Below are 19,228 nucleotides of genomic sequence, written 5' to 3'. Positions count from 1 at the left end.
GGCCGCGCCGAATGACTATTTTGCCTTTATATACCCTTAACAACTTTTGAAATGGCATGCTCTCTCACTCGCGAGTCACGGCTCACGCGTATTATCATATAGAAGTTTGGAGGAAGGAACCAGTCCACGTCTCCACGCCCTCGGGCCTCCTTTCCTAAATTCCTATCCTCGGGTTCGACGAAAGAACAATCAACGATGAATGATGATGCCACTTCTCTGTCTCTACTGATGATGATTAAGCGCACCGACCCCTTAGACCGGGGTCGGTGTCAAACCGTCAAAGTCAACAAGTGCATCCGATTCCGCGTTGTTGTTTCTTACCTTCTTACTTGTTTTTTTTTTGGGGAAATTACTGATTGTTTTATCTGTTTCGCTTTCTTGCTAAACGCGGCATTCTCCTCCGGCCATAACCACCCCAACCCTAGGCGGGCTCATCCTAACTTTGTATACAGATTAGGTTTGAATTCTCGAGCTCTCAGGTTGTATCTTGGTCTGAAAACGCAGGCTTCACCTCAAGAGGTCCTCAACTCAAGTTAGTCTCAGGTTAAGGCCCGTGGTGTCCGAACCTAAATCAAGTTTGGTCCAACCCAACCTATATTCATTCCTTTAATAAAGACACATGCCTCATATGTACGTATGTCAGGGGTGATAATTTTCAGCCGATTCAAGCTTGGGCCCGCATCAAGCTTATAAATTTCAGAGTCAAGCCTCGTTCAAGCCTAACCAATCCTACATAAATTTATTTATATATAACTTACACATACGTATACATATTATTTTATATTATATATGTACAAAAAAAAATTAATACAAATAATATATAAAATATTATATCAATTTAATATTTTTACATAAAACTCATTCGCGTAGAGCTTAGGCTGGACCTAGGCTATAGATTATATCCCTTATGTATGGTTTTTAAAATTGAACCGAACAACGAACTGATCAGGGTTCGGTTATTGGGTCAAACGGTTAGGATTTGGTTCTTGGGTCAAACGATCTGATCATTTGAACCAAATAGATGGTTTGTTCTGATAAAAAATAAAAAAATATAAAAAATAGTCAAACTGTTAGATGGTTCAAACGATTCCAGCGCCTGAATCAATGGTTTACTGATCAAATCAATGATTTTTAATGAAATAACAGTTTTAGGGTAAAACATATCAGTTCCTGGTTTTTCCGATCTGATCCAATTTTAAAAACCATGGATGCATGACATGAAATAGAAACAATTCTAGCTGACTAATTAGATGAGGCAACGACCACTAAAGAGGAGATGAGAGGGAGGAGGTTGAGAGAAGAGAACCTCCGCAAAAACATCATAGCTGCCGATGAAAGTACAACAAAGATTCCAACAGCCTGCGGACTTGCTAAAAGAATGAGAAATAAAACTAAGGTCCCATTTGGTTTATAGGAATAAAGGTCTGAAGTTGAAATTGGAATAGAGGTCTGAAATTGAAATTGGAATGGATCATTCTAATTTCAACGGTTTGGTTGGGAGAATTGGAATGCCATCCTAATTCCTGGTGGAATGGTTATTCCTTCATTTTTCCTTGAGAATGAAATCCCATTCCAGTTACTGCTAATTTCCATTCTTATTCTTGTCTAAATCAAACCGGTCTATGGAAATAAATCATTCTAATTTCGATTTTAATTATAATTATGACTGTAAACCAAACGGACCCTAAATGTAAATTGACTTAAAAAACTAAATAGAGAACACACTATTGGATAAACGGTGGAAGCTAGTGTTGGAGATGATTTGGAGTGAGAATGCGTAAGGTCCAAAAGTGTGGAGACTTTAATTTCGGTTCGGATTTCAATGGGATTGGCATTCCTCTCTCATGCAAAGGGATTTTCCAGCACACGAAATCCTGCATTAGTGGGTAATGGGATTAAGTGAGAATGGATTAACCAGAGAAGATGATGTCTCCAATGCTGTTCCGGCAGTGAAGTGATTTACGGCATCCTGGTAGAAGGTTCATTTTTTTTTTTAAATCATAAACTATTTAAAGAAACGTCACTTAATTTATAACTCTTAACAGCATTTTCTTGTTCTGAACTTCTGACGATCACATAGTTCATGGTGGTGGGTAGGGACGAGATCGATGGATTTTGTCCCATTCTATGTTTTGAATCCACCGGAGGGAGTCAAGGTGTGGAGTCAAAGGCAGTGATATTTTATACCATGAATTGGAGTGTTGGGTCACAAATGTCAAAAATGTTTTTTTAGGGAAAATTTCACATCAGTACCCTGTATTTTGGCTTGAGTGACAATTTGGTACTCGAACTTTAAAATACGATAATCCAGTATTAGAACTTTCAAAATGTGATAATTCAATATCCAAATTTTCGAAATGTGACAATCCAGTACCTATGGTTAACCAATACGTTAATCAGTCGTTAAGTGACATCTGAAAAGTCAAAATTGCCCTTCGAATGCCATCTAATTCTCTTCATCAACCATCCAAACGTTGACAACAAAACTAAACAGTCCCAAATCCTAGCCTCTTCAATTCAAAAAAGTTGGTGACTGTTTAGAAGAATCTAGAATTTGGAACTGTTCATTTTATTATTAATGTTTGGATGGTTGATAAAGAGAATTATATGGCATTCTTAGGGCATTTTTGACTTTTCAAATGTCACTTAACGGCTGATTAACGGACTGGTTAATGGTAGGTACTGGATTGTCACATTTTAAAAGTTTGGGAACTAGATTGTTGCATTTTAAAGTTTAGGTATCAAATTGTCACTCGAGCCAAAGTACAGGGTACTATTGAGAATTTTCCCTTTTTTTTTTTTTTTATAAAGCGTTTTCAATGATTTGTGGGCTATTTCATTTACTTTTGGAGGAGAAACTTATGGGCCGACAACTGTTGTGGGTGTGGACCTTAATCCAAATTGATTAAGTAAGATTGGTATGTTTTTGTTTCAAGTGTTTATATTCTATATTAGTTTTGGTGGTTTTTTCTAGGCTCTATGTTTAGTCCTTCATTGTTGTGGGAGTTTTTGTTGGCAAAGTGATCTTTGTTGGAGTCTTTTTGGCCTTCGTTCTATGGTGTTTGCTTAATTTTGGATAAAGCTTGCAAAGGCCTTGTTCGATGACACTCTTGGGGGGCGCTCTTTTTTTTTGGATTTGGAGAGGGGAAAAAGTTGGTTAATGGGATTTTGATTCCCATTGACCAAGAATCCCATGTTCTTTTTTCAGTTTTATGTGGAATCGGGAAAAATTTATTTTCTTGGGCATCACTTACCCAGGAAAATGATACCCATCTCTTAGATGGGTAAATTACTTTTCCACATAGGGAGAAAGTTGCCAAAAATTCCCCTTTTAATAATGAATTTCTATAGCTAAAATGGCCATTACCTTATTTACTTGAGAAATAAAAGAACATGAATAAATACACTTACCTGAATAAATAATTTATCAAAAAATAAGCAGGGCCTTAATGTTTAATTTACCTAACATCTCTTTCAACCTTGGTTGTTGCATCTGATGGGCTTTTGTTTGTTACCTTTTTTTTTAAGTGTTACTTACCGTTGAGTTTGTTGGTTGATTCTAAGCAGGGCTGTAGGTCGGGTCGAGTCGATTTAATTTCTGTCAACCGAACCAATCATCTCAGGTTGACTCATATGTCGACTGAAACCAATCGAGTTTAATAAAAAAAACGAGCCGAAATTAGATGTAACAAAAGGTTTGAATGAAACCAAACCACCATTGTCCTTTTCTAGTCTCCTTTTCTTCATTTTGTGGCCCAAGTTAGAAAGAGCTTTTAACTTTTCGGTTTTCTCACATAATAATCAATTAATTATTATTTATAAACACCATCTGAAAATTTTCGGTATTGGCAAAAAAAGTTAAATTAGTAGCCTTTTCAGGCGTCAACAATTAAGATTTGGCTGCTGACTTTTTACTTATAGCCCATTTTTTATTGAGATATGAATGCTTAAATATGATATACATTTTACTATTTTTAAGGTTTTACTTTAGGCTCAGCTTAGAGGAGCCTTAACTTTACGAGAAGCTTTTTATGTATGATATACTATGGAATGTCGGATAGGATTACAACGTATAACCCTTAACCAAACCAAATTGTTGCGCTATACCATTATTTAAACTAAAACTGACCGAAATTTTTATAAAACCGATTATCTCGGGTTAAATCGGTGCGGTTTGATAAACAGCCCTACTTCTACGTGGTGTATTGGTTGAGTCTGTCGGTGTCTATTGCTTAGTGAATCTTTTGTAATTTGAGCATTTTCAATGAAGATTAACCTTTTAATTTAAAATAAATTAATAAATAAAAGATAACACGCTAAATAAGGGACTACGCTAGCTCAGTGGGTAGAAAAAATATCGGCCACCTGCAGACCAATTTAGATGCTTCTTTGATCAACTTTCGGCTTTGATGCTAATGTAAGGTTTCAGAGAAATGCAGGAAAAACTCTATTGGTAAAATCGGAAAAATACGTCATATTGATCAGTCAAAAAAACAACTCAGATCAAACTTTATCCTGACGCTCATCCCAATCCTATCTGAAAACCACATCTTGAATTTATCTCTTATTCCTTCTTGGTACACCCAATCCGAGTTATGTCGAGTTTACATGGTGTTGATTCAGGGGTGGAGTCAGGAGCACGGGAAACGGGGGAAGCATGGAAGCATGGCCTAGAAAAGGGATGTAAATGGATTGGATATGATTTCTGATCTTATTTTGTCGAATTCAGATCACTCCTGTTCCGAATTTTTGGATTGGATCGAATAATAGATCTAATCATCTAATCAGAAATTGGATCGGCTTTGGATCACCCCTGTCCAATTTGAAAATATCCGATTTAATATATATTATATATTTATTTATATTTACTTGTTTATTTATAAATATATTATTTATATTTTATTTTTATAAATTTATTATATTATTTATAAAAAAGATGTATATATACAATAAAAATAATTAAAAAATACTTATATTTTTTCTTTATTTAAATTGATATATTTTATTTTTCTTTTAATAATTTATTAAATTTTAAAGAAAACAAATCAGATCGAATCAGATCCGAAGATTCGATTTACCGATAAGATTCAAATTCATGTCGAGACGTATCAGATCCGATCAAATCAAATTCAAATATACCATGATTATGATTCGAATACAATGCGATCCATTTGCGTCCCTACCAACAAATCCCACATATTATCCCGTACATGTATATTTCCCCCCTCCGGCCTCCCCACTAAAAATTTCCTGGCTGAGCCCATGGGCTGGGTATTGGCAATTGTGGGTTTCAACGTCGAGTTGGACCAGGTTGAAGAAGATCTAGGATAGTAACAAATAGAAATCTGTTACGTTTCAGCCAGCGTAGTAAAACATGGTCATAATACACTGATTGAACACAATAAATCAAATTCACAATAATAAAGAAACAGAGTTTTTACAATAAATGGTGGAAACAAAACCCTCATCTAATGACAACAAATAGATTAATTATTAAAAACAGTAAAAAGAAAAGACCTAAACTAAGAAGAAATCACGCAATTGGGTTACATTTCATGCACAATGAATACATGGAGTTGGGTTTAAAACTTTGTTAGTAAAAAACCAAAGCATGTATACGTTATGCATGTTAAACATTACCGTAAGAAAAACGAGTATCCAACACCAACATGCATAGCCAGCAAATAATAATAATAATAATCACGGCGTCTGCACATTCGAATCCTTGGATTTGTTCTCCTCTGAGGAAGGCCGGTTCTCCGAGTCAGATTGCCGGATTTCCTCAATCATTCTGACTACTTCCTCCATCTTAGGTCGCACGTCTGGCACCTTAGCCACACATGCCATCGCAATCTGAAGCATCTGGACCATCTCTTCTTCAATGTTTTGATACCTCATCAGCTCCACATCAAATACCTCGGCTGTCCATTCCTCTCTCACAACTGACTGGACCCATCTGGGGAGATCGACCACATCATCATGCCCTGGTGACTGGAGTGGAGCTTTCCCTGTCAACAACTCAAGGAGGAGCACGCCAAAGCTGTATACATCAGATTTCTGAGTTGGTTTCCGGGTTTCAATCACCTCAGGGGCGCGGTAGCCTACACTTCGAGATGGGATTACTGGAAAATTCATGAGAGAAGCCAGCCCAAAATCCGAGATGCAGCCATCTTGGTCTTGAGTGAGAAGAACATTGGATGACTTTATGTTACCATGAATGAATTTTCCACCACCTTCAGAGTGGATATGGGCGATACCCCTTGCGGCTCCAAGTGAGATTTTTACCCTGGAGCCCCAGTCTAGTGGAGATCTTCCTCCACTGCCTCTATTTCCTGTTATTGCATTATACAAAAACTGAAGTGAGAAATGCATCAAATTTATAATTACTACCTCAGTTATTCGAATGTCTACGACGACGGATAGATGGATGAGAGCATGCTTTGATCTCAACATGGACATGAATCGCATGGCAGGCTTCTTTTACATACTTCAGTAATTGGCTATAAATGTTAACATAAATGATAAAATCATTATCCTACACTTTGCTGAATATTGAATTGCATGCAGTACATTTTCAAAATATACACAAAGGACTAAAAATCTCGATCCTCCGTCACAAGAAAAAAAAATTCCCCATTCCCCACTGATTTCTATCTGATAGCTTTTGCGGTGGGGCTATGAATCAATCATTCTATAGCCAGCAACCGAAATCCTGAATCTATTGGACTTCTTCCGGTGCCACTGGGTATTATTCTCGATTACATTTCAAAAAATAAAGGCAGGAAGACCTGGAATCTTAACTTTGATATGAACTGCATAATCATGTTACCTTTAATTGGAGCTCTAGAAATGTGTTTGCCTAGAAACCATGATTTTGACATATAGAACGAGGGCCTCTCACGTCACGGTCTCACCCTCATATTAAACACAATTTACACTTATCAAGAAAATTTCCAAATTAGGGTCTGGTTAGGCTAAGGCAACCAGATTGAGAGTGATGCACTGCACTACATGAAATAGAACCAGTTATAGCATTTGACCCATAGCTGAGCCAAGCTGGAAGGCCACTTATTTGAAAGTTTTATTTTGAAGGGGCTGTTTGATAACAGCTGAAATGGTTGAACTAAATGCCTACTACAAGTCATAAAGTATGTTGTGAGCTTCATAATGATTGAATGGCATTTTGGGTTGGTTACTGACCTGTATTTTACTATATGACTATTTTATCCACTAAAAGACAAAACAACAAGTCATTCAGTTCAGCTACTTCAAATGTTATCAAATGCACCAATTCCATTTTCTGATTTTATTCATAATAAAAGATTCATTGAGAAAAAAATGCCTACACTACAGAAATTTGGCGTTATATACTGGATGGTTTTCTATTATGGAAGATATTATAGGGCTATTAGTTTACCATCCGTTGTGTAACTTGCTTGTATAAATCAGATTCTGGAACCAGCACCCAGTGAGACCTGTGTTGATCGATCCAGTTCTCCATTATTTTTAGGATAAAGTGCAAAATGTAAAAAGTGCTTCTTGGCAAACATCCTCTGAAAATGTGACTACTTTCAACTAAGTACTTCTTTCCTGTTTTAGTGCTAATGAAGGACTAGAATACCCCCACCCCTTTGCTGAACTCAATTGCTATCCTCAGCTTGTATTCAGGTCTTAGTACTTCTGACAATGTCAACTTATCACTACCAAAAAAGAAAGGAGAAACACAGGGCAGCAAGGCAGCACCTATGTTCTAATAAAAGCAGAAGCAGACGCATCAAAAGTGAAAATGAATAAGTGTCAAATAGAGCATACCATGCATGAGTGTCAATAAGTTTCCAGCTGGTATGTAATCATACACCAGGAGCTTCTCGTCCTTAGAGTAGTAATAAGCACGGAGTGGCACAACATTTGGGTGCTGGCTAACTCTGCCCACAATCTCCATCTGCTGTTCAAATTCCTTCTTCCCCACCACCACTTCCTTTAATCTCTTCACCACCACCGTTGTCCCCTCCTCCAATACAGCCTTGTAAGCTGTCCCATAACTACCTTTTCCTAGCACTTCAGCTGAAGCTCTTAGTAAATCCTCAAGATCAAAATTGAAAGAACAGCCTTCAAAGAAGACCAACTTGTTCTTCTCAGCTTCTTGGACTCCACTTCCAAACTCCTCTTTTGGCTTTTCACCTCTTCCACCACTAGAGCCCTTCCCTTTCAAGACACCGCCTTGTTCACTATCTTTTCTCTTCAGACAGCATACTAAGATGATTATAGCTAGAAGAAACAACACTGCAGAACCCCCAATTGCAATGGCAATGATAGCCCCAGTTGCAAGTTTCTTCTTTGATCCATTTCTGTGCACAGTGGGGACTGTTGGTGGCAGAAGTGAGGAAGAAGGGGATGGAGATGATGATGGGATGACCGAAGAGCAAAGGCTCAAAGGTGAGCCACATAAAAGAGGGTTTCCTTCAAAGGAAGAGTTAGGGAATTTTTGAAGGGAAGGCGGAATTGAGCCAGTTAAGTTGTTGTAGCTCAGATTCAAATGCTTAAGCCTTGGGAGGTTGAGGTCAGGGATGGGTCCTGAGAAGGAATTGTTCTGCAGGTTCAACCCAGTCAGCCGTGTCAGATCCCGAACTGTGAGTGGAATGCTGCCTCTAAAGGAGTTGAAGGAGAGATCTATTAAGTTGAGTTCAGGGGTGAGAGATGCGGGGATCTCATCAGAGAGGTTGTTGTGTTGTAAGAAGAGATGATGGAGCGAAGGGAGGGATGTAATGTCAGAAGGAAGACTCCCACTCAGGCGGTTGGATCGGAGGCTGAGGACCCTGAGAGCATCTAACCTTCCGAGAGTGTTGGTTGGGATAGGACCAGATAGTCCAATTCCTGGAAGCCGAAGTGCAACCACACGAGTGCCATCTTGACTGCAAGTGACACCAACCCAGGTTGAGCAAATTGGGCTAGATGAATTCCAGTTCAGTTTCCGGCCATGAGGAACTGCATCAACAAAATCAAGAAGGGCTTGTCTGTCCGAATTCAGGTCAGCAATGGCCAGAGAAAAGAGAAACCATAGGAAGGTGATGAAAGGTGTGAAAGAGGAGATAACGTTTTGGTGCTTCATAAGGAATTTCTTAATAGATGTATGAAAGTGACCGTGTCTGTGAGAGTGTAATCTCAACAGTTCTTCACCTGATTCAGTAACAAGGAAGTGAAAACATGTTAGCTGATTTGCAAAATACAGGTGAATACTTAACATCTAATTAAAAGCTACAAAGAAAATATAATTTCCCGTTTTTTCAGCATGCCTGAATTGCTGCAACACTCACATGATTGTCTTTTTAAAGGAAAAAAAAGAGGGAAAAGAAATTGTTGAATGAAATACAGAGATGCCCTCTCAATACCACGGAAAGAAAGGGAGCAGTATCAACTAAAAAGTAAATAAGGTTAACAAATAAATGAATAAAAAAAGCAAACCCAAACATATAAATGGAGCTTTTCCTCGTCTCTAATCTTGAAGAATTGCACGGAGAAGCAAACTGGCATAGAGGCCTGTAAGCCTGTTAACTACATAGGCATATTCCATCATTCCATGCACCAAGCAGCAAGTTAAAAATAAAATAAAATTTGCTGAAAACAAAAAAAAAAATAACAACTGAAATTATTATGCAACGGAGGAACCATCTTTTTTGTCTCTTTCTTCATAATACCTTGTTCCGAAAATATTTTGTTTTTGACTTCATCCTTCAGCTCTATGAAAAATTGATGCTAAAGATTCTGGAACTGGTACTACTATAATTTCTTTCGAAGGTTCGCTGTAAATATCCGTAAATTGTTGGCATAGCCGAGACAAACAAACAACAACCAACCCTTTGTTTTTGCACTCTTTCCTTACTATTTTGTTTTTCCTTTTTAAATCGTTGTCATTTCCCTTGTGCAGTGCGTTCTGACGCTCAGAAGTCAGAAGCTATTTATGGAGAAATGGAGGGATATTTCCGTCATTTACGGTCAGTAACGCCGGATAAGAAGAAAGTCAACTATAGACTCGAAACTCATTCGACACACATATCAATCACCAAAGAAATATAAAATAAGTAAAAAGAAATTTAAAAGAAATACAAAAAGGAAAAATCACTTGGAAGTTGGAAAGGCAAAAAAATGAAAAAAAAAAGTTAAAACACCTCTGAAAAAAATTCTTCCAAAAGCAAAAACTGAAAAAAGCACGTATTAAAGGCAAAGGAAAACATTGGATGCCCGAAGCTTAATAAAAACTAAAAAGTGTGCAATTTTGCTATAATATGACTATATGAGGATTTTGCTAACTTGTGCCCGACCATTGATGCCAAATCGGATTTCCTGCCTATTGCTCTTTACCTATGTTCTACCCGCCGTGAATTGTAGTCATACATCGCAGATGTGCGGCTGCAATGAACTGTGGGTAGGGTGCGGGTAGAGAATGGGAGTAGGAAATCTGACAAACTTTGAATCTTTGCTGCTGCACTATCACCATGACACAGCAGTTGTTCATCGGGGGAGGAAAAAAAAAAAGAAAACAATGGAAGAGCTATGAAAGTCTCACGTGAGCCCCGTAAAAATTCATCCACTAGCTTCTTTGCCAGATAAGCAACGAACAGAACAGATAGTGGAGTTCAGATTAGTGCAGCAGCAGAAGCGTGGTACAAACCAGTGCACCACACTACACTACCGACCACAACGGAACGGGATCTGCTCCTTACACAGGGGCGCCTCACGGGCACATCCACCGTGCATTGGGAACATCTCCCGTGTATAATAACTTATAAATACGGAAGATGTTCCCGATGTGCGTGTGAGGTCGGTGTGAGGGCCCTGGGTGAGGAGCAGATCCGGTCTCGGAGACACCACAACCACATAGTTCCGTTTGTCAAGGAGGTACCAAGTGCGTGCTAGCAACAACCAGAAAGAGGATTACAATATCCCAGACCTCAAACTCCAAGATCTGGCTAAGAGATTGCAGAGGTTAAGGAATCACCACTCTTCACTCACCAGAGGGTGAAACTGATGGGTTTTCTCTTGGAACTCATGGCCTTCAGAGTCAGGAGACGCCACTAGAGCTGAAAATCTCCCCAAATCTGACAAAACAAGAAGAATGAGAAGTAACGCGCCAGGGAGAAATGTTCGACTCAAGAACCTAGACTGTCTTACAAACCTTACCAGATTAGAAGCAGAAAGCCTAGTTCTGCACCTCCATGATTTGTCCCCCAAGTAGCATTCTCGGAAGATTTGGATCCGTCATTACAGCTTTCGGAAGTCCCTGCAAGAAGCAGAAGAGCTTCAAGTGACTCGAACCAAAGTTTTGAAGTGAAACCGAAATGAAAACCTGAATAGGAGAACCGAGAACCATAATACGACAAGCCCGGTATAAGGAAGACGGTTCATCAAGGAGTACTGTTGAATGAGATTAACATCCTGTAATCTCAAGCCGGGATGCCCTAATCCCGCCTCATGCCGTGGTGCGGGAAAAGAAGATAGTGAAAAAGCCCGCACTAGTATACTTGTGAAATTAGCAATTTCTAGGTGCAAAACAAACTACTGTGAAGTTCAAAGTAAGATGTGGTATTTAAAAGCTTTCAAATACCTAGCAGAAACCTAGCAGAAACAATTTGAGTGTTAAATGCTTTCAAAAAAGTAAAGAGCCGCAATGGTTACAAGAGAGAAAAGGAAACTGTGACTTGAAACTCAAACGGAGAGAATGAACTCTGCTTAGGTTGTACAGCCGTAATGAAGGTCTTGTACTCTTGTTCACCCGTTCTGAGGAAACCGGAGTGAAATGGGGCATAACATGGAAATTCAATGATTAAACCTAGCTTCTTTTGGTAAGAGATTAAACCTAGCTAAAATTCAGAATTTCTCACACATTATTTTGGTAGAAAAGTTTTCTCACACAATCCAAAGACAATCCTCAGGAATAAGCTTATTTATATTGGCTTCAGATCCGAAATTGGGCCTCGAAACAGCAGAAACTGGAACATGAAGAAAAGCAACACCGCGCCATCCTAATTTTAACAACCTGTTCAATACTTGCAAAGAATTAAGCTCAAACCTTGAAATTTTCTTTCGCATCTTAAAACCCTTTCTCTTCAGAGCCCTGTACCGGCCGCTAAAGTGCTAAGAGTTGCCACCTTCCCACTGAAGCATCAACGTAGAAAGTAGAAACACCCGAGGGATGAATGGTGGTGGTGATTCAAATCATAAGATTTCTCTCCAATTCCAATAGCATTCCCTTATGAAGTCTACTCATGAAAGCTGGGGATTCGCAAACGGAGTTGTATTTTAGCTGGAAGAAGCCTCGTCCGACGCCCTCAGCCATGGAAAAAGAAAAACACCCAAATCTCGAGGTTTCGCTCTAATAAATAGGCGAACAAGTTTCTCCATGTCGGCAACCTTAAAAGCTTAGAATCCGTCATTAACTTCATAAATCAAGCTGCATTTAGTTTTATTGAAACCCAAACTGAGTTTGCGATTGCGAAGAAAAATCACAAGGCAGGCAGGAAGCTGGTGTATCGAATACAGGAGCAGCAGAGCAGAGAACAGAGGTCTTCCTTTTAAAGATGGTGGGGGACAAGACAACTGCTGCTTTTCTCTTTTTTGTATGACTAAAAGTAAACTCAGTTAACAGGAAATGGCGAACATATCCCTCCAGAGTCGAGAGTCCAGTCCAGTCCAGTCTCGAGTCTTTAGGATCCTAGCAATGGACGTCGTGTGTCGTGGGTAACGTTCTGTCGGAGTCGGAGTCGGACTTGGAGTCCAGGAGAGAAGAGTCAATAGTCCAACTTTGAGCGAAGTGACAGAAGTACCCATTCCTTTTATTAGAAATGCTTTTGTTATCACGTCACGTGCAGGCAGCTCGAATTCGAATTCACATACGGAATGAACGAAATGGGATTCAGTCGGTGCAAAGCCCGTTCAAATAACCATCGTAGCCTAGCATTGAGAATAGAAGTACGGAGATGTTCCCGATGCAAGGCTGTAAAAGCTGTGTTTGAAGGGGCCTTGCGCTCACTGAAGTCGATCTCGGAATGAACGGCTGGACTTCATCTACTTGGTTTTATTATGCAACCAAATATAATCTTATAATCTATTAGTAGTAGCCCCAATATAAATCGTATTCTGCCCGTTGATTTGGCATTAATCAACGGTCAGGTACAGTGGGATTAAAAAATTCTGACCCGAATTAATCAGTCATTCTCCCACCAATTAACTCTTACTCACACGTGGTTGCCCTTGCAAGTAGATTATCCACGTGTGCCCCCTCTACGTGAGTTCAGATCTCTTATTCACTAGAATTATGTTCACGTAGATAGGCGTAAATAGAGTTCTCGTGGAAAGGAGATCCGGTCCCTTCACGTGGTCTACTTAAAAGAAGGCCTCATTCCGAGTCCGGCTTTTATTAAGGCTGAGTCCATGTTCGCACAGCATGAGGACGTGCCACGCGTCTTTTGATTCACGCGTTGGCTTAATGCGTGCAAAAGGAATTAAACGGAGTTTATTCTTTACGCCGTTAGCTTCTCCTTCGTTCCATTCCACTTCCCGCTGGCGCTCGAGACCCTCTTCAACTGGCGGCGACCAACGGCCATCACCGGCGACCAGAAAAAAACCTCAAGCTTTTTGGTTCATTCATCATCGGCGACTATTTCACCAGGTAGAGCGCTCGTTTAGCATGCTATTTTATTACAGGAATCGATACCCCGTATCTCCACTACTATTCTATTACATTTTTTTTTCCTAACCCGGTGCATGTTCGAAACATTGAATATTTTTCTCTTTCTTTTAATTCATTCTATGATTTTTTTTTCTAAATGTCTGGTAAACGAAAAGGAATCAGGAGAACATTTGGTCATTCATCATCGGCGACTATTTCACCAGGTAGAGCGCTCGTTTAGCATGCTATTTTATTACAGGAATCGATACCCCGTATCTCCACTACTATTCTATTACATTTTTTTTCCTAACCCGGTGCATGTTCGAAACATTGAATATTTTTCTCTTTCTTTTAATTCATTCTATGATTTTTTTTTCTAAAAGTCTGGTAAACGAAAAGGAATCAGGAGAACATTTGGTCAAGAAGTAAAACGAAGGAAGTATGAGCGGGTGGATGTGTGTAGATCGCAGACTCTGTGGAGAAAGTCACTCTAGCTCAGTTGTAATGGGTTTACGACGATCGATTCTGACGGTAAGTTCGTTTTTAGGGTCGACAATTATATGGATGGTCATAGGGAAGAGATCCAAGTCATGGACGGCTCAGACAATCCCCTTCTCACCATGCGTCGCAAGGTCTCTGTCTCTCTCTAAATTCTTAATTTTTTTTCATGAATCTTCTGAGCTTTAATTCGAGTGTGGTAGGTCATGTATTTACAGGATCTTCTTCACCCAACACCAGATTCGTTTACGTGATTGAAGACTCTTACTACCAAAGATTGGGCCAAGTGCTCGATGAGTCGAGGAAGGTGATGGGAGAGATTAAGTGGGTATTCGGTACCGTGGTCAGACGACGATATATTAAGTTTTGAAATGCACTAGACTAAGAGAAAAGAAGACATGACCCAAGGAGGAAGAGGAGGAATTTCCTTCTGCGACTGACGAGGGCAGAGTTCGGTCAGTTTCGAGCGGAAAGTAGAATGGAACGAAGGAGAAGCTAACAACGCGGAGTATAGACTCCGTTTAATTCGCTTCGCACGCATCAAGTCCTCGTGCTTTGCGCGAACGGTGCGAGAATAGTCTCTGCACTGATAGAAACCGATTCCATATTTTATATATGCTTTCTGTCAGTTTCAGATTTCTGCTGACCTCCTCTTAATTAATTATTAATGGTCCAAAAAAAGGAACCATGTAAAACATCAAAACCCGACGGTCGTGATCCTCCAATCAAGTTGACGCCTATTTGAGTTTTGACTTTTGAGAAACAAAGACGATTACGAAAACTAAAACCGCTTAATTTGGTTTTGGACTCAGAGTCGTTAAACCGTCCATTTTGGAATTGTAGACGATGTAGATGTAATCTAATTTAACTAGAAGGCTCGAATTCGAAATGAAATGATTTCATTTGGGGCGGAGATGATGAGTTTCACACATGAGACTGTCCCACCCCTGGGCCCTGACCGACCTGCAGGTGCAGGAGTCAAGAGACTTGCTTCTAAATAAGTTTGTGTTGATTGTTGAATGGTCAGTTCAACTCCCTCCTCGGCTCCTCCCTTATTGGCTAATATCTGAACTGTATCGGACCTGTACGTTACAGATCATTTTAGAATTTAGTGGACCTCAATCCAACCGGTACAGCTTCCTTTGTTCAGCCATTAAGATTTAAGAGACACTCAACTATATATAAATAGAAACACAAATTGTTGAATGGTTTCTATCATAGTTGATTGGTATCGAACCATCGATATTCGATATGATTTGATGAATGTGCTTCCTGTTGCGTCATTTGGTCAATTTAACATCAAATAATCTTACGTTACGGGGCTTATGGCGCTTATCTTTCAGTGGTAAATCAAGGTTGCCTCCCTCTCCCTCCCTCTCTCTGTTGGGGAAGATGAAAGGTTTTTCTTTTGTTCTGACATATATAAGCACAACATATAATAATAGCAAGCTTAAAGGGTTTAATTAATGTGTGCTTTCCTGTATAAGCTGTAAGCAAATATAATAATCGGGTCTAATTGTTTAAAGCTGGGGATATGTGTTTAATTGAATGATTGTCCATGTCATAATTAGATCGATGGTGGCATTCTGTCTTGAGCAGTTGGTTCTCGTTAATGAATTATTCTGTGAGCACACAGAGGACAGCAGAATTTTCAAATAATATGTAAATATGTAATTAATCACAGACCAGGGTCCAGGGGGATAAGTAATTTTATAAGGGCAGTGCATGCCGAGCTGTAAAAATATATAAGATTAAGTGGGGAAATGGAATTATTTAATTAGACTTGCATCGTTGAATATATCCCTGGGATTGGAAGGAGCGGCGATAAAGAAAGCACCATTGGAGGATTAAAATTTAAAACTCATTGAAATTCCAAGGTTTGGTTCGGGGGGGAGATGTTAATTGTTATGAGAGGAGGGAAAAAGTGGAACACACGGCCCTACGTAGGGTGTTAATGGACCGGTTTTGCGTTGGACCTTATCCAGATCAAAATTAATTTGTACAAATTAGATGGATCAATATAGACATATTGAATTGGAGTAATTGAGAGCCTTGAGGCTTAATGGTCCAAAGTATTTATTGAACTGGATTTATATTGGATTGAATCAATACTCAGCCCATTAATATTAAATAAGAATATAGGTCTCAATGGACCAGGTTTGGACTAATCCAAAATATCTATTGGGTTGGATTAGACCTGGTCTATTTCTAACAACATTCATATTGAATCAGATCGGATTGGATCAAATGCGGTCCAATTAACACCCTAACCCTGGGTGTTGATAGTTAATGTTTGACCTGGAGTTAGAAATCTATATACGATTTAAATACACAAAAAGAAAGAAATGCATATAAGAATTAAGACAAGAGGGTACAACAGTACCTCTCGGGTGTTGATATTGCTGTATTTTTTTTTTTTTAAATTGCCTACAGATTTTATTCGTCGTAATTAGTGGGCCAATTACAATTACAATACACGACGTCAGTTGAGTTCCGTATACAAGGATCCCACACGTCAGGCTGACATGTATGATGATTCACCCAGCATCCCTGTAGGTTTGAATGTTGAAATGGACCTACAAGCATGAAGAGTTGCAGACTACAGTACAGTCTCTCTCTCTCTCTCTTGTATAGGCAGAGGCATTAAAATGTTAGAGAGATTCCATGTAGGTCCCACTTTGTTTCAATGTAAAACAAGTAGTTTTTATTGGACTGAAATATTCTAAACTAACCTTGGGGTTAGGGTAGAGTTTTAATTTACAGTGTGGGTGAAGCTGAGAGGAGTGGGAGCTGAGCTGCACCCATTGACTTTTATATATACCAACTGAACCAGCTGGCAGTTTCAGAAAAGAAAGTGACACTTGTATGACCTTTGGCATTTTTCTTCTGACACCGAGACACTGAATGATTGAAACTAGTAAGTTCATTTGATCCGAAAACCGAAATGGCTTGGCACTCTTGTTTATTAGGCTACCAATTTCCAAGCAAATACCTCCTAAGTCCTATCTATGTGTACTTTCACTAAATGAAAGGAGCCGTGTTTGAATTTGATCTTTGATGGCGTGTAAAACCTTTAACATATCCATGCATGCTTTCCATGGTTTATTTTAATGAAAACATGGTCCTCCAAATTCCAATTTACATCACAAAATTCGATCAACAAGGCAATCTCTTACTTCTACATCTGCTAAGTGCTAACTGTATATAAATGCGTTCACCGCACCGATGATTGGGTTACGTTTACACGTAGTTCTTTGGACAGTCCTACTTGTAGTACATCCGTTCCCGCTTTTGTTTAGTTTGATCTTTCCACAATTTTCTCTTCCAGGGAATCAGGGATAACTAGACGAAATGGGATTCAGTCATTGCAAAGTCCGCTCAAATAATCATTATAGTTTTATATTGGGAATATTTTCCTATGAAATAAAGCATAAAAGTATGGAAGTATTCTTGATACAAGATTATAAAAGCTGTTCGAATGGGTCTTGCACTGATTGAAGCCGATCTCTAAATAAACTGCACTCCACCTCAAAATTCTGAATTTTATGGTAGACTTACAACAATTCAAAATTTCAAATTTCTTCACCTAAATATCAATGACATTAATTCCAAGTTTACTCCTACCTCAACTGTATGGCGGAGCTAAGATTTATGGGGATAGACTGAACAGTAAAACCCCCTTTCTTCTATTACTCATTTTATTTTTTGGCAAACCAAAGGTGCATTCCTTTGTCCTTTGTTGTGACACCCTTTTCTTAGGTATTGACAGATAGGCTATTTAATTACAATCCTGATCTCCTACCCACAAGACACTATAACTCTACATTGAGAATATCTCCTATATTTGCATTTACGAAGAGATATTCCCAATGTAAAGCTATAGTCTTGTGGACAGGTGTGAGTAGCATGCAGAAACAAACCAAGGAATGTACAGCTGTAATGTCTGTGAATAGGTGTTGGTAGGGTTCTTGCGGATAGGAGATTCAAATAATATTACAATGAATTACAAGTTAGAGTGGAGCATAACATTCTTTTTTTATCCCACATGATTAGGTTATTACTTATTAGAGGGGGCTTATGCTGCATTTGGCATTCCTTATAAATCCCTTTTTCTGATTAAGTGGAAAAAAAATGCTACATCAATAAGGGAAGGGGCTTCTTAGCATAGTTGTTTAGAAGAGGAGTCCAAGCCACCTGCAAGGCTGCAACTGCAAGTCTTCCACCGCGCACGCAATAGGGCGTAATGTGTGTTGACTGTAGAGGACAGCTTACCCTCGCATTGCATTGGCATAGGGATAATAAGTTTCAGCAACACCGAAGCTCTAATCAGTAATCACTCTTCACTAATAACTTGTTCAATGTAACGGCTTCAATCTCTCTCATTTCACCGCAGGCAAATGGCAATGGGCTACATAACGTGGGACAGGAGGGTAGTCCTCCCCAAACCCAAAATCCCAAATCCAAATCCCCAAGCCCCCAACCCCGGCAGGATTCAGGATTCGACTCCAAGGCCCAAGGCTAAAATCTGACAATTTTCCGCTTTGGAGGGAAATATGATAAATTTGAATGAGTAAGTCGAAAAAGGGAAATATAATAAATTTGACAATTTTCCGTTTGGTTGCAGAAAAGGATGAGATGAGAAGAAAAAATTTATTTCCTTAATTCTGTCACATGTGTTTGGTTATTGAGACCAGTTATCCTATTAAACATGCTTTTTCAGTCTTTGATTACTGAGAAAAGAAGAGCCTGATTTTGTGACTGGTCGATTAGAGGTTTAGAGTCAAGAACAAACCCTATAATCCAATGAGATGAGAGCTCAGAAGCAGCCTTAGAAATCTAAAATGCGAAGCTGTAGTCCCAACAAGGCACAGCAGCCGTATATAAGGAGCATCTCACCTTAAAAGACATTGGAGATGATCTAAAGTGTGGCCGTAGTGGCATGTTGGGATGCTTAACTCTATGGAAAGTAAGAACTGGGGTTGCTATGGCCCATCTAGTATAATCAAATTGATGATAGACATATGGGCTTGCTTTCATGTATAGGCCCAGACCCATATTATAAAG

General features: G+C 39.1%; 1 protein-coding gene and 1 long non-coding RNA gene across 12 annotated transcripts; one reads left to right on the top strand and one right to left on the bottom strand.

The window, feature by feature from the left end:
- Window positions 1-5,392: 5,392 nt before the first annotated feature.
- LOC104588367 (putative inactive receptor kinase At5g58300) lies at window positions 5,393-12,587 on the bottom strand. Of its 9 annotated transcripts, none has more exons than XM_088898360.1 (5): window positions 12,068-12,587; window positions 11,174-11,278; window positions 11,011-11,096; window positions 7,813-9,177; window positions 5,393-6,332 (listed from the first exon to the last, which is right to left on the bottom strand). In XM_088898360.1, exons 4-5 carry the CDS (start codon window positions 9,107-9,109, stop codon window positions 5,701-5,703), a joined length of 1,929 nt encoding a protein of 642 aa, XP_088754486.1. In that variant the 5' UTR covers window positions 9,110-9,177; window positions 11,011-11,096; window positions 11,174-11,278; window positions 12,068-12,587; the 3' UTR covers window positions 5,393-5,700. The 9 variants fall into 9 exon arrangements, with proteins under 9 accessions (XP_088754486.1, XP_088754487.1, XP_010244555.1 ...); XM_088898361.1 differs by having other exon boundaries at window positions 10,997-11,096; window positions 12,068-12,578; XM_010246253.3 differs by having other exon boundaries at window positions 10,997-11,096; window positions 11,179-11,278; window positions 12,068-12,578.
- An 837-nt stretch (window positions 12,588-13,424) lies between these two features.
- On the top strand, window positions 13,425-14,902 carry LOC148801857 (uncharacterized). 3 transcript variants are annotated; one of them, XR_016082930.1, is made up of 4 exons: window positions 13,433-13,666; window positions 13,843-13,890; window positions 14,050-14,298; window positions 14,368-14,902. It is a non-coding gene; the product is annotated as an uncharacterized LOC148801857 (long non-coding RNA). The 3 variants fall into 3 exon arrangements; XR_016082931.1 differs by having other exon boundaries at window positions 13,434-13,666; window positions 14,383-14,902; XR_016082929.1 differs by having other exon boundaries at window positions 13,425-13,666; window positions 14,050-14,902.
- The last annotated feature ends 4,326 nt before the right edge of the window (window positions 14,903-19,228 follow it).

This window comes from Nelumbo nucifera, chromosome 2 (genome assembly GCF_055504915.1).
Source record: "Nelumbo nucifera cultivar China Antique chromosome 2, China Antique-T2T, whole genome shotgun sequence".
NCBI lineage: Eukaryota > Viridiplantae > Streptophyta > Magnoliopsida > Proteales > Nelumbonaceae > Nelumbo > Nelumbo nucifera.
This window is presented reverse-complemented; position numbering and strand designations above follow the sequence as displayed.

What these genes read in the sequence shown, in the direction of transcription:
- LOC104588367 (XM_088898358.1), bottom strand. Translation starts at nt 9,244, where the DNA reads ATGTTAAGTATTCACCTGTATTTTGCAAATCAGCTAACATGTTTTCAC. An exon ending in CTTATTGACACTCATGCATG is followed by an intron (nt 6,333 to 7,812) that starts GTATGCTCTATT and finishes ATGCAATAACAG; the next exon opens with GAAATAGAGGCAGTGGAGGA.